The 15,823-nt window shown below is 47.5% G+C and overlaps 1 protein-coding gene across 1 annotated transcript in view; it reads left to right on the forward strand.

Moving 5' to 3' along the window:
- The first annotated feature begins 6,684 nt into the window (after nt 1-6,684).
- The window catches only part of smc3 (structural maintenance of chromosomes 3), a 110,623-nt gene continuing 101,484 nt past the window's right edge, over nt 6,685-15,823 (forward strand). The window contains exon 1 of the mRNA XM_085994350.1: nt 6,685-6,815. Coding sequence (XP_085850476.1) covers nt 6,801-6,815 — 15 coding nt within the window. The 5' untranslated portion in view covers nt 6,685-6,800. The remainder of the gene's footprint in view (nt 6,816-15,823) is intronic.

Genomic DNA, 15,823 nt, shown 5'->3' on the forward strand with positions numbered 1-15,823 from the left:
TGTGCCTTTTCCTTTTTTCTCTCTCTCCCACATGGCAGCTGTCTCTCACTCTGCCAGCGCATTTCACACTTCATCTAGAGCCATTGTCTGTTTCTTTACCTGTCCTATTACTATCTCGTCTCACCTTGAATATCTCTTAATGTCTCTTCTTTCATCCCCTCCCCATTTCCCAGCCCCCAAACCGCCTTTTAATCTGTTTCATTTCCTGCCTTTTTTTCTCAGCTCTGTAGAAGGGTTTCGACCTGAAACGTCGACTCTGTTTCTCTCTCCACGGATGTTGCCTGGCCTGCTGAGTTTTTCCAGCATTTTCTGTTGTTATTTAAGAAACTATCAGCACCTTGGTGCTGAATTCCACAAGGTGTCAACCTCACAGGTTCCCAAAATTCCAGTTATCTGCCTTTATTTAGGCTACAGAGGGGGAAAGAAAACATACAGTAAGTTGTTCCACGGAAGCTCAACGTAAACTCGAGGAACAGCACCTCATCTTCCGATTAGGCACTTTGCAGCCTTCCGGACTCAATATCGAGTTCAACAATTTCAGATCATAACCTTGGCCCCTATTACATTTTTACTTATATTTTTTTCCCACCCCTTTGTTTTGGGTTTTCTCTCCCCCCCCCTTTTTCCTTTTTTTTTCTCTCTCCCACATGGCAGCTGTCTCTCATCCTGCCAGTACACTTCACACCTAATCTGAGCCATCTTTTGTCTCCTACTAGTCCTATTACCATCTCGTCTGGTTTTGAATACCTCTTAATGTCTCTTTACTTCTGTGGCGGAACCACCAGAGGATTACGGACAATTGTATATAATTCCTTTTACAGCAATGTAGTACAGCTGGGGGCTGCACCTTTAATGTATCTGTTAACTGTACTAGGGCTTCTTTCCTGTACTCCGTGTGGTGACGTCATGCCGTCTGTCACGTGATCTCTCAACGGCGGGAAGAACGTGATGACGTGATGACGTCAGAGCTCGGAACCTTCTAGCAGTAGAGCTCGGAACCTGCTAGCAGTTGAGCTCGGAACCTTCTAGCAGTTTCCAGAGAGGCTTTCAAGCAGACCAGACCTATTTGCATTGTATTCTACAGTTTCCTGTACAGCTTCGTTTGTTCATTAAATTTTATTGTTTTTGATTTTCTGAGTCGACCTCAATTCTTCGGCTAGGAACCCCAGTTCCTACATTGGTGACCCCGATTGCTTCGAACAATTTTCATTGAAGTTACATCATGGACACAAACGCTGTCACCCTCAAACTGCCGCAATTTTGGGAGCAACAACCGGCCGCGTGGTTTTTCCAGGCGGAAGCCCAATTTGCAATCTGGGGAGTAGCAGTGGATTCGACCCGTTATTATTATGTGGTCTCCGCCTTCGACAGCGCCACGGCCTCACGGGTCGTCAACCTCCTCGAGAGTCCACCGAACGATGGCAAGTATGAAGCTTTAAAAGCACGTTTACTGCAGATTTTCGGTCTGTCCAAGTCGGAGCGCGCTCGCAGACTTATCTCCATGCCCGGCCTCAGGGATTCAAAACCCTCAGAGCTCATGAGCCAAATGCTCATGAGCCAAATGCTCACGCTTTTGGGCTCGGAATCGCAATGTTTTCTGTTCCGCGAGCTGTTTCTCTGTCAACTACCAGAGCCAGTACAGACAGCCTTGGCCAATTCTGCGATCACGGATTGTGCTGAACTCGCCGCGGAAGCGGATAAAATATTCACCGTCTCACAACAATCTTGTGCAGCCACGAGGTGCCCATCCCCCACAAGAGCGAATCCTCCTCCTCCTCCTGCAGGCTGGTGTGCATACCACGCTCGTTTCGGCGCGAAGGCCAGAAATTGCCGTCCGCCCTGCAGTTTCTCACCAAAAAAAAAACCTACTTCAAACCAGCGGTTTCTGAGAAGATCAATAAGGCCTAAGGGACGCGCCGGAGTTGCGATGGCCATCGGGTCCGCAGGGAAACTCCTATACATTAGACTCCCTGTCAGGGCGATGTTTTCTCTGTGATACTGGCTCCCAGTGCAGTATCCTACCAGCGTCGAAGCTAGATCTTCAATCCGGTGGTCAAGGTCCCCCCCTCGAGGCAGCCAATGGTGCGGCCATTCGCACATTCGGAAGGCGTAGGGTCCAGTTGAGTCTAATGATCAATAACATGTCATTCTATAGTGGACACTAGGTGGAGCCGTAGAGCTGTGTAGAGCTGTATATAGCTGTATGTATAAGACTACACTACCCAGCTGTATGTATATTAAGACTACATTACCCATGAGGCACTAGGCTACCCACAAGGCAACAGTCAAGATGGAAGCCTCTACAGATACTGTACCTAGTCCACATGTGCTCAATAAAAGTGTCTAGCAAAAGCTAGCAGTGTTCATAATAAGAATGTCTATTTATTAATGAACATAAGATTGTGTTTTGGCGGCCAACGTTTTGTTTGGGAGCGGCGAAAGTCTCACAGGCCATCCTGGGGGCAGATTTCTTCTGCGCAAACGGGTTTCTCGTCGACGTCCGACACTGCCGGCTAATCAGTGCCTCCACTTTTCACTCGGTCCCCTGCCACCGAAGCACCGCGATGTCTTGGTCAGTTGCCTGTGCAGTCCCATCTCCAAATGAGTTCTCTCATCTTCTCAGTGAGTTCCCTGAGCTCACCGGGCCCACATTTTCTTCTTCAGTCGCGAGGCACGGTGTGGCGCACCACATTACCATGACAGGATCCCCCGTTTATGCGAGAGCTCGAAGGCTGGAACCTGGTAAACTCGCGGCCGCCAAGGCGGAGTTCCATATAATGGAACGCCTGGGTATTATTCGACGTTCGAATAGCCCTTGGTCCTCGCCATTACACATTGTTCCTAAGCCAGGCGGTGGATGGCGACCATACGGCGACTACAGATGCCTGAATGAGGCTACCACACTGGATCGGTACCCAATTCCTCACATTCAGGATTTTTCGGCCCATCTGGCAGGGAATTCCATCTTTTCCAAAGTAGACCTCGTCCAAGGCTATCATCAAGTGCCTGTGCATCCTCAGGACGTCCCCAAAACTGTCGTCATCACACCTTTCGGGCTCTTTGAGTTCCTTCGTACGCCGTTTGGGCTGAAGAATGCAGCACAAGCCTTCCAACGTCTCATGGATTCCGTGTTGCGCGATCTGCCGTTCATCTTTGTCTACCTAGACGACATCCTTATTGCCAGTAACAGCACGAAAGAACACATTACGCACTTGCGTACCCTTTTTTCTCGTCTCAGCCAACATGGCCTTATTATCAACCCGGCCAAGTGCCAGTTTGGGTTGCACAGCATTGATTTTCTGGGACACAGAATCACCTCAGAAGGCGCCGTCCCGCTGGCCACAAAGGTGGAAGCAGTCACCTCATTCCCTCTTCCTCAGACCGTCAGGGCCCTCCAGGAATTTCTGGGAATGGTCAATTTTTATCATCGGTTCATCCCCAAGGCGGCATTGTTGATGCAACCTTTGTACGAGGCCCTCAGAGGTAAATCAGGCAAAGACCCGATCGATTGGACACCCCAGATGGACCAGGCTTTCCTCGACACTAAGAATGCTTCGGCTGCTGCGACCATGTTGGCACATCCCCTTCCGGGCGCAACCATTGCCCTTACCACCGATGCATCTGATTATGCCATCGGGGCAGTACAGGAGCAGTGGGTCGACGGCACATGGCAACCACTGGCTTTCTTCAGCCGCCAATTGCGGAAGAACGAACGCAAGTATAGTACTTTTGATAGGGAGTTGTTGGCATTGTTTCTGGCCATCCGCCATTTTCGCTTCCTACTGGAAGGATGCCCATTCACGGCTTTTGTAGACCACAAGCCACTTACTTTTGCGATGGCCAAGACAGCGGAACCATGGTCGGCACGGCAACAACGTCATCTTACGTACATATCTGAATTTACAACCGACATACAACATGTCTCGGGCAAAGACAACCTGGTGGTGGATTGTCTCTCCCGCGCCCAGCTCCACGCAGTACACCTGGGAGTCGACTATGTTGGTTTGGCAAAAGAACAGAAGGCAGACCCTGAAGTGCAGGCATACCGGACCGCACCTTCCAGCTTACAAGTGGCTGATGTCAGTTTCCAGGCCGCAGGGACCACACTCCTGTGTGACATCTCGATGGGCGTCCCACATCCAATCGTTCCAGTCGAATGGCGCAGGAGAATTTTCCACACTATCCACGGGTTGTCACACCCTGGCACGAGAGCGTCACAACGACTCATGGCAAAGAAATTCATCTGGAAGGGCATGCATCTCAATGTCCGTGACTGGACCAATACCTGCGTGAGTTGCCAGAAGTCCAAGATACAACGCCATGTTAAGGCCCCAGTCGCCACTTTTCAGGTTCCGGAGCGTCGATTCGACCATGTTTACGTGGACCTGGTTGGTCCTCTCCTTTCCTCTTGCGGGTACACTCACCTCCTCACCGTGGTAGACCGCACCACCAGGTGGCCAGAGGCAATTCCTTTGGTTGCCACCACAGCAGCAGACGTCTCCAGAGTCTTCATCTCGTCGTGGGTAGCTCGGTTCGGGGTACCGGCTGACATCTCCTCCGACCGGGGGCCTCAATTTACGTCTGAGCTTTGGAACGCCGTAGCTCAAGGTTTGGGCACCAAGCTTCATCGTACCACTGCCTACCATCCACAGGCGAACGGTCTGTGTGAAAGATTCCACAGGTCCCTTAAAGCCGCACTGCGTGCTAGTCTCCGTGGGCCTAGTTGGGTGGACAGGCTCCCTTGGGTGCTGCTAGGTCTTCGCATGGCGCCTAAGGACGGCCTGCATTCTTCTTCAGCAGAGCTAGTTTACGGCCAACCACTCAGAGTGCCTGGCGATTTTCTTCCTCCTCACATGGAACCCTGGTCCCCAGCTCAGCAGCTCGTCAGCCACCAGGAAGCGGCTAGGAATTTCATCCCAGTACCTACGTCGCATCATGACCTGCAGCGCTCCCATGTCCCGGTGGATCTTAAGAGTGCAGAATACGTGTTCATTCGGCAGGATGCTTGCAAAAACCCGCTCAAACCGCCTTACACAGGTCCGTTCCGCGTCATCTCGCCAGGTGACAAGTCCTTCAAAGTCGACGTCGGCGGTAAGCCTGACCACATCTCCATCGACTGGTTGAAACCGGCGCATCTGGATCTGAGCGAACCAGTCGTCACCGCTCAGCCGCCTCGTCGTGGTCATCCACCGTCGACTGCCGGTCCAGTACAGCCACAGTCATCCGCCGAGTCGCCAGTGCCCGCCTCACCGGGTCGACCACAGCTGGCCTCTTCTTCTCCTCCGCCTGTGGCGTCATCCCAACCACAGCCAACGGCCAGTTCGTCTTCTAGCGCTCCGTTCCAGCTGCCGGGGTATCGCAGTCGGTCGGACAGACTCGTCAGACCCCCTTCTCGCCTTACCTTCTCTGTTAAAAGCAATTCTGGGGGGGGCGCATGTGGCGGAACCACCAGAGGATTACGGACAATTGTATATAATTCCTTTTACAGCAATGTAGTACAGCTGGGGGCTGCACCTTTAATGTATCTGTTAACTGTACTAGGGCTTCTTTCCTGTCCTCCGCGTGATGACTTCATGCCGTCCGTCACGTGATCTCTCAACGGCGGGAAGAACGTGATGACGTGAGAGCTTGGAACCTTCTAGCAGTAGAGCTCGGAACCTGCTGGCAGTTGAGCTCGGAACCTGCTAGCAGTTGAGCTCGGAACCTGCTAGCAGTTTCCAGAGAGGCTTTCAAGCAGACCAGACCTATTTGCATTGTATTCTACAGTTTCCTGTACAGCTTCGTTTGTTCATTAAATTTTATTGTTTTTAATTTTCTGAGTCGATCTCAATTCTTCGGCTAGGAACCCCAGTTCCTACACTTCTTTTGTTCTATCGCAGCCCTGCCTTCGATCTATTTCATTTCCTTTCCAGTTTTGAAAAAGGGTTCACCCGAAACGTCGACTCTAATTTCTCTCCACCGATGTTGCCTGGCCTGCTGAGTTTTTCCAGCATTTTCTGTTGTTATTTCGGATTTCCAGCATCTGCAGTATTTTGCTATCATACAGTAAGTTATCACTGGTGCTATAGAGCAAGACTTTGAATCAATTATACACGTGCACAACAACAGTTACTTGAGATTCACATTATCACTTTTTTTTGTCTGATAATACTCTAATGAAGTGACTTGGGGCTTTTACTAGGTTGAAGCCGCTATATAAATACAAGCTGTTGTTGTTGTTGATCTCACTTTAATTTTAAAAAAGCCCGCCGACAGACTGACTGGTCACGTTTAAAGGGGCACAATGAGATGCCCCTTTAACACAAAGTGCGGCGCCAGAACTTCGCTTTGCCGCCAAACCTTTGACCTCACTTGGATCACACCAGTATCAAATAGGGGGGGGAGGACAGAGTGAATGCAGGGAGGGGAGAGAAACTTTCCCTTATTTTAAAGTTAAAGAACACATCAAAAATAAAGCTCAAAATTAAATAATATATAAATATTGATGACTAATTATTTCAATAGAATGCTACAGTCCCATGCTGTATTTCTGTGTTTCCCCCTCCCTTACAATTTCTGATTTGGTACCGCGCGGGAGAGCGGCCGCCATTTTCTGTGTTTGGCGCTTTGAATTTATTTTGTTTTCCTTCGCCGTGGACTCCGTCAGTAGAGTTTAATTAATTGATGATAATAATAATAGTGGGGAGACGAGCCGCCGCCGCTCCTGTTGACTGAAAGCCATTGCCAGCTGTTCCTGGTGAGGGGGTGTGTGTCGTGGCCTAGGAGAGGCCCAGGCTCCGGCTCCGGCTCCGTGAGGAGAAATGTACATCAAACAGGTAAAAGGCCGGCGAGTCGCGCCGGGGCCGCAGCGGCCTCTGTTTATTGTCGAGCGCGCCGAGGCCGGGTTACAAAAGGCTGCCGCATCAATCGCTCGGTTTAATGATCGAGCGGCGGCTTGTCCAATGTGATCCGCCGAGTCTTTTAATATCTGTCGGTCTCCATTTGGGGTTGTGCGGGTAAACCTGGAATTCCCTCCTCCTTCTAACTCGCTGCTTAAAGCTTATCTCTTTGACCAAGATTTTAGTCACTTGTCCTAATTTCCCATTATGTGGCTCGGTGTCAAATTTTTTTGTCTTAAGACACTCCGGTGGATGTTTTACTGCGTTAAAAGGCGCTATATAAATACAAGTTGTTACATAGAAACATAGAAGATAGGAGCAGGAGTAGGCCATTCGGCCCCTCGAGCCTGCTCCGCCATTCAATGCGATCATGACTGATCATCCAAACTCAGTACCCTGTCCCTGCTTTCTCTCCATACCCCTTGATCCCTTTGGCCTTAAGAAATATATCTAACTCCTTCTTGAATATATTTAATGTATTGGCCTCAACTGCCTTCTGTGGTAGAGAATTCCACAGGTTCACCACTCTCTGGGTGAAGAAATTCCTCCTCATCTCTGTCCTAAATGTTGTTGTGACAGGACCCGCTTGCACAGGCCAGTCTCTCACCCCCTCCCTCCCCCCAATTGTTTTTTACCCTTCCCCTGTTGATGTTAACGTGTTTGTGAGGAGGAGTCTATAAGCCCCATTATTATATGTTATTAGTGGAAGACCTATTTGTTTAGTTTCAGGCTGATAGTTGGGCCATCACCACCACTGTGGGAAGCTGGAAGTAAAATTTTAAAAAGTTTGTATGTCAACGCAGGCGGGATTCGTAGTGTTTTCTGCCCTGGTGGATACTGGCCAGGAGGCGCCAAGTGGTTCAATAGCAAAATACTGCGGGTGCAAGAAATCAGAAATAACAACAGAAAATGCTGGAAACATTCAGCAGGTCAGGCAGCATCGTGGAGAGAGAAACAAAGTTAACGTTTCAGGTCGATGATCCTTCGTCAGAACCCCTGACGAAGGGTCATCGACCTGATACGTTAATTCTGTTTCTCTCTCCATGATGCTGCCTGACCTGAGTATTTCCAGCATTTTCTGTTGTTATTTCTTGCTCCAAGTAGTTGATGTGTGATCTGACCTAATAAGATTACTAATGACAATAGCAAAATACTGCGGATGCTGGAAATCTGAAATAACAACAGAAAATGTTGGAAATACTCAGCAGGCCTGGCAGCATCTGTGGAGAGAGAAACAGAGTTAACGTTTCAGGTCTGGGACCCTTCATCAGAACTGGAAAAAGCTGGAAATGTAACATATTAAGCAGGTGCAGAGACGGTGGGGGGGCGTTTAGGAGAGGAGGAAGGGATTGAAAGAACATACTGTGAAAATGTTGCAAATGGGAATGGCAAAATCATACAGCATGAAAAATGGGGGTAGGGATTATTATCTGAAATTGTTGAACTCGATATTGAGTTATTAAGGCCGTAAAATGCCTAATCGAAAGATGAGGTGCTGTTCCTTGAGCTTACGTTGAGCTTCATTGGAACAATGTAATAGGCCGAGGACAGAGAGATCAGAGTGGGAGTGAAGCGGAGAATTGAAGTGACAGGCGGCCTTGTCTTCCTTTTTCCTCAACTGAGGATTCCCCTCTACTGTGGTTGACACGGCCCTTGACCGTGTCCGTTCCATTTCCTGCACTCCTGCTCTCACCCCCTCCCCTCCCTCCCAGAACCATGATAGGGTTCCCCCTGTCCTCACCTTTCACCCCACCAGCCTCCACATTCAACGTATCAGCCTCTGCCATTTCCGCCACCTCCAACGTGATCCCACCACCAAACACATCTTCCCCCTCACCTCCCCTTTCAGCATTCCGAAGGGACCGCTCCCTCCGCGACACCCTGGTCCACTCCTCAATCACCCCTAACAGCCCTTCTCCTTCACCTGGCACCTTCCCGTGCAAGCGCAGGAGATGCAACACATGCCCTTTTACCTCCTCCCTTCCCACTGTCCAGGGCCCCAAACACCCCCTTCCAGGTGAAACAGCGATTTACTTGTACCTCTTGCAATTTAATATACTGTATTCGCTGCTCACGATGCAGCCTCCTCTACATTGGGGAGACCAAACGCAGATTGGGCGACCGCTTTGCAGAACACTTCCGTTCAGTCCGTAAGGGTGACCCTGAGCTTCCGGTCGCCTGTCACTTTAATTCTCCGCTTCACTCCCACTCTGATCTCTCTGTCCTCGGCCTATTACATTGTTCCAATGAAGCTCAACGTAAGCTCGAGGAACAGCACCTCATCTTTCGATTAGGCGCTTTACAGCCTGCCGGACTCAATATCGAGTTCAACAATTTCAGATATTAATCCCTACCCCCATTTTTCATGCAAATAGGAATGGCAAAATCATACAGCAACATTTTCACAGTATGTTCTTTCAATTTCTTCCGCCCCTCCTAAACGCCCCCACCCCAGTCTCTGCACCTGCTTAATATCTGTTACATTTCCAGCTTTTTCCAGTTCTGATGAAGGGTCCCAGACCTGAAACGTTAACTCTATTTCTCTCTCCACGGATGCTGCCTGGCTTGCTGAAGATTATTTAATGATATGTAATCATTGCAAGAGCTGGAGGGGGGAAAATAACAATAACTTGCATTTATATAGCGCCTTTAAAGTAGCAAAACTTCAGAAGATTGTGGATTCAATTCTCACTCCAGAGACTTGAGCACAAAAATCTAGGCTGACACTCCAGTGCAGTGCTGAGGGAGTGCTGCACTGTCGGCGGTGCCATCTTTCGGATGAGACGTTAAACCTGTCTGCTCTCTCAGGTGGACATAAAAGATCCCATGGCACTATTTTGAAGAGGAGTAGGGGAGTTATCCCTAGTGTCCTAGCCAATATTTATCCCTCAATCAACATCATTAAAACAGATTATCTGGTCGTTATCGCATTGCTGTTTGTGGGAGCTTGCTGTGTGCAAATTAGCTGCCATGTTTCCTACATTACAACAGTGACTAAACTTCAAAAAGTACTTCATTGGCTGTAAAGCACTTTGGGACGTCCAGTGTCGTGAAAGGCGCTATATAAAGACATGCCTTTTTTTTTCTCAACGTATAAGGACACAAATGTTATGCTATGTCTTAAAGGGGTGAGGGTCTTTAGGAGGACAGGGAGGAGGGGTTTAGGGAGGGAATTTCAGAATGTGTGGCTTAAGACAGCAGATGGCATGGCTGCCAATGGTAGGGCAAAAGTTTGGGGGTTACACAAGCTGGAGTTGGAGAAATGGGGATTTTAGGGGGGGCTTATAGTGCTGTAGAAGGTTAGAGATGAGGAGGGATGAGGCCATGGAAGGATTTAAACACTAATATGTGAGTTTTAAATTTGAGATGTTGGGGGACTGGTAGCCAGTGATGGTAAGTGAGGACGGGGTTGATGGGTAAGCAGGATTTGGAGGATAGGATGTGGGCAGCAGAATTTTGGTTGAGCTGAAGTTTAGAGGATGGAAAGATAACTGCTCAGGGAAGTTCGTTGGAAACACTGGGAGGCTGACGAGGAGAGCATTGGAATACTCCAGTCTGGAGGTCACAAAAGGCATGGAAGAGTCTATCAGCAGCAGATAAAATAACTCACACAAAAAAATGCTTCCATCTGTCCTACCTTACTGTCACATTTATCGCTCGTTTAAAGCGTTGCACACCAAGTGTATGCCATAATGTCCGCCGTGGCTCAGTGGGTAGCACGCTCGCCTCCGAGTTAGAAGGTTGTGGGTTCAAGTCCCATTCCAGAGAGTTGAGCACAAAATCTAGGCTGACGCGCCAATGCTGTGCCGAGGGAGTGCTGCACTGTCTGAGGCGCCATCTTTCGGATGAGACGTTTAACCGAGGCCCCGTCTGCTCTCTCAAGTGGATGTATAAGATCCCATGGCAGTGTTTCGAAGAAGAGCAGAAGAGTTCTCCCCGGTGTCCTGGCCAATATTTATCCCTCAATCAACATCACCAAAACAGATTATCTGGTGATTATCACATTGCTGTTTGTGGCAGTTTGCTGTGTGTAAATTGGCTGCCACGTTTCCTACATTACAACAGTGACTACACTTCAAAAAGTACTTCATTGGCTGTAAAGCTCTTTGGGATGTCCTGAGGGTTGTGAAGGGTGCTATATAAATGCAAGCCTTTTTTTAAAAATTGCACCTCATTGGCTCAAATATCATTCGTATATGACAGCAACAAATCAGAACTGAACAGGAAGGGAACCCATTAGTGAGCAAGTAGTAGGTTTTTGGAAAAAATGATAAGTGTAGTTTTTCTAATAAACTTCCCTGAGAAAAGGCAGTTAGCCTCCAATTGACCTCAGTACAGTACATGCATATTTACAGCACTTCTCCTCCACAGGGATTAGTTAAGCAGATAGAGGATCAGATCTCTGTTCTACTTAGAGACCGCTCCACCTTAACAGCAGACAGCTTTTGTCAAGGATTCTCCTTTTTGGCTGTCCAGACATAAACACTACTCTATTTTGTTAATAATACATGTTCCTGTTATAAAATAGTGTATTCTAAGACCTACCATAAGAACATAAGAAATAGGAGCAGGAGTAGGCCAATTGGCCCCTCGAGCCTGCTCCAACATTCAATAAGATCATGGCTGATCTGATCCTAACCTCAAATCTTCTATCACTCTCCATCCCACCCAAACCCATGTGATCTCCCGGGAGAGGCGAAAAACCAGATAAAAAACCCAATGACCAATTTGGGAGAAAAAATCTGGGAAATTCCTCTCCGACCCATCTAGGCGATCGAAACTCGTCCAGGAGATCACTCTGTCCCTATATTTTCTACAGTACTTGCCTTCTGTAACTTACTCTGGAAATTTCTACTGTATTCCTTGACGTAAATAGCTGCTTTGTGTTACCCATCTTCTTCTCTGGATAAGCAATATAAAGGAAACATATACTACTAGCTTTGTTACAACTTGAAATGTGCACAAGGGTTTTTATTTGCAACATTTCAAGCAAAATTATGGAAGATTTATTGTCATAGATTGTACCTGAAAATATTGCCCATATACTGTGGTTTGTGTCGTTTCTTCAAAAAACATTTTTTTAGGTGGAGAAGTGGGTCAACTTTTAAATGTTTCTTTATCCTAGTATTTGTTGCTTCAATTATATATAATCCTTGAATGCTATTTGTAATATATTTTCTACTTTGAAAAATCAAATCAAATCAAATCAACTTTTATTGTCATTGTTAGTGCACAAGTGCAGTACAACGAAATGTAGGCTTGTGGCTCCCGAGAGTGTACAATTTGGATTAGGACACTTAAACATTCAACATACATTTATACATTTGGCTTGCAGTATATTAGCATAAATATGACCATAATAAAGTGCATTGGCAGATGTGCAGGCTTTAGTGTTTATTTGTGGAGTTCAGTAGGATGACAGCCCTGGGAAAGAAGCTGTTCCTAAATCTGGTCGTACGGGTGCGAATGCATCTGTAGCGTCTTCCAGATGGTAGGAGGGCGAACAGACTGTGGCTGGGGTGGGTAGGGTCTTTGATGATGGACCGTGCCCTCCGTAGGCAGCGTTTCTGATATATATGCTCTATGGTCGGTAGCCGGGTGCCGGTAATGCATTGGGCAGTTTTGACTACCCGCTGCAGGGCTTTCCGGTCATGGGAGCTACAGCTGCCATACCATACCGTGATACAGTTTGTCAGGATGCTCTCTATAGTGCAGCGGTAGAAGTTAGAGAGGATCAGGGGTGACCAATTACATCCCTTCAGCCTCCTCAAGAAATATAGGCGCTGCTGGGCCTTCTTCACCAGAGAGGAGGTGTTGAGGGACTAGGAGAGGTCTTCCGTGATGTGGACGCCGAGGAAATTAAAGCTGGCCACCCTTTCCACCTTCGCCCCATTGATGTGGATGGGGGTGTGACTTCCGCCTTTGGACTTCCTGAAGTCCACGATTATTTCCTTTTTGTTTTCTTGGTGTTAAGGGCCAGGTTGTTGTCGGCGCACCACTTCACGAGATGCTGGACCTCCTCCCTGTAGGCTGACTCATCGTTGTTGGTGATCTGGCCTACTACCGTGGTGTCCTCTGCAAACTTGATGATGGTGTTGGAACCATTAACAGCCACACAGTCGTGGGTGAAGAGGGAGTAGAGGAGGGGGCTCAGCACACATCCTTGTGGGGCCCCCGTGTTCAGGGTCGGGGGGGGGGGGGGTGGAGGTGTGGTTACCTAATTTGACAGACTGGGGTCTGTTTGTTAGGAAGTCCAGGGTCCAGTTGCAGAGGGAAGTGTTCAGGCCAAGAGTTTGGAGGTCTCTGTAGGAGTGGGCAGACATTGGCTCTAAAGCCGCTCTCAATGCTGCTGTTGAAAAGGAGGGTGCTGTGGTAATGCCCTTTACCCCATCTCCCTTTCCTTGAGAAATGTTTAGCCCATACTTGGCACCACCCCCTGACACACTGATGAGATTAGGAGCTTGCTATGTACCAGACCCTCCTATTCTCTGCCTGAATGCATTGGAGTGGCAATTTGCAGTGAAGCCAAAAAGTAAAACTTACTCTACGGAAATTTCTACTGTATCCCTTGACGTAAATAGCTGCTTTGTGTTACCCATCTTCTTCTCTGGCTGCAGTATTTGAGAGCTAGTTACGTTATATAAAATCAGCTACCGTCCATCTCGGATATAACCGGCATTGGTTTCAGGTGCCTCTGTTTATTTTTGAGCTGTACACAGTACAGTAAATAAAGAAATATAGGTACTGATGCACAAAATGCAAAAAGTTAGAAGAATCATAGAATCGTTGCAGCACAGTAGGAGGCCATTCGGCCTGTCGAGCCCGTGCCAGCTCTCTGCAAGAGCACTTCAATTCCCGGCTCTTTCTCTAGCCCTACAATTTTTTTTCTTTCAGGTACTTATCCAATTCCCCTTTGAAAGCCATGATTGAATCTGCCTCCCACCCTTTCAGGCAGTGCATTCCAGATCGTAACCACTCGCTGCGTAAAAAACTTTTTCCTCATGTCGCCTTTAGACCTTCTGCCAATCACCTTAAATCTGTGTCCTCTGGTTCTCGACCCTTCCGCCAATGGAAACAGTTTCTCTCCAGTTACTCTGTCTAGACCCCTCATGATTTTGAACACCTCTATCAAATCTCCCCAATCTTTGCTCTTAAGGAGAACAACCCTAGTTTCTCCAGTCTATCCATGTAACTGAAGTCCCTCATCCCTGGAACCATTCTTGTAAATCTTTTCTGCACCCTCTCTAAGGCACTCACATCCTTCCTAAAGTGCCCAGAATTGGACACAATACTCCAGTTGTGGCCAAACCAGTGTTTTATAAAGGTTCATCATCAATTCCTTGCTTTTGTACTCTCTGCCTCTATTTATAAAGCCCAGGATCCTGTGTGCTTTTTTAAACTGCTTTCTCAACCTGTCCTGCCACCTTTGACGATATACCCCCAGGTCTCTCTGTTCCTGCACCCCCTGTAGGATTGTAAGTTTAGGACAGCAATTTAAATTGACAATGATGGCGAAGGTTGATGTTCTACTACTGCTTTGGACAGGCGCAAGATTGGCAGTACAGTTCAGGTGTCCGGATTGGCACATTTATGGCAGAATAGTGAAATCACCTCCAGCTGGTTAGGTTAACCTGGTTCAGTTAGTAGCAGTCTTGCCTTGCAGTCCTATACTTCCATCCAGCACAATAATACACAAAAGTAATTTTTGAAAACTGTACAAAATTCAGGACCCGAGAACAAATTGCTTTGATGCTGTGACTCAAATTGCCTGAACCCCTTGATTTGTCATCCAGTCCATCCATCCAGTATTTTATGTGTAGGTGTGGTTATCATTTCAAATAAAAATCATTGAAGCAGACATTTACCAGAATTGAACACTTCAAATTTTGGAGCTATTTCAAAATGAATGCATACCTATTTTTGTCATTGCTTCCAATATTAAATTTACCTCTATTTAAGATGCATAGAAATTTAGACTGGGACAAAATAATTAAAGCTTTCTGGAGCAAGCATCTGAACTGATTTTTGTGTGTGCATTACAGCATTATCATGAGGCCTACCAGGAACATAAGTAGGTCATTCAGCCCCTCGAGCCTGTTCCACCATTCACTTAGATCATGGCTGATCTGTACCTTAACTCCATCTACCCGCCTTGGTTCCGTAACCCTTAATCACAGAATCACAGAAACCCCACAGTGCAGATAGAGGCCATTTTCGGCCCATCGAGCCTGCACCGACACATATCCCACCCTATCCCCGTAACCCCACATATTTTAATCCCCCTAACACTAAGGGTCAATTTATCATAGCCAATCAACCTAACCTGCACATCTTTGGACTGTGGGAGGAAACCGGAGCACCCGGAGAAAACCCACGCAAACACGGGGAGAATGTGCAAACTCCACACAGACAGTCACCTGAGGCCGGATTCGAACCCGGGTCCCTGGCGCTGTGAGGCAACAGTGCTAACCACTATGCCACCTTGCCTAACAAAGATCTTCTCAATCTCAGTTTTGACATTTTCAATTGACCTAGCCTCAACCGCCTTTTGGGGACAGAGTTCCAGATTTCAGCACTTACTGATTCTAGTAAGTTATAGAAAAGATTGCACTCAAGTCAATACACTTTAATATTGTATGGTACTCTCAATTTATCAGCTCAAATTGCTTCCATTAGCAACAGATGTGTACTCACCAGTACTTTCACTGAGTGTTCGAGCTCAAAGTCCTCTTCCCCAGACAACACCTGTAATTTTGCTGCTGTATGGTTTTTCACTGTTCTAATAGACACACTATGAAAATGTCATATACTCACTCTTACAGTTTACTGAAACCTTACTGATATCCTTCGAAGGATATGCTGATAGGGTTAGATGATGTAGTGTGGGAGGAGGCTCGGGTGGAGCATTAATAACAGCACAGAGCATTTGGGCCGAATGGCCTGTT

The sequence above is a fragment of the Somniosus microcephalus genome, chromosome 8 (assembly GCF_052327205.1).
Source record: "Somniosus microcephalus isolate GS21.2 chromosome 8, FLI_Smic_1.0, whole genome shotgun sequence".
NCBI classification, from domain to species: Eukaryota; Metazoa; Chordata; class Chondrichthyes; order Squaliformes; family Somniosidae; genus Somniosus; species Somniosus microcephalus.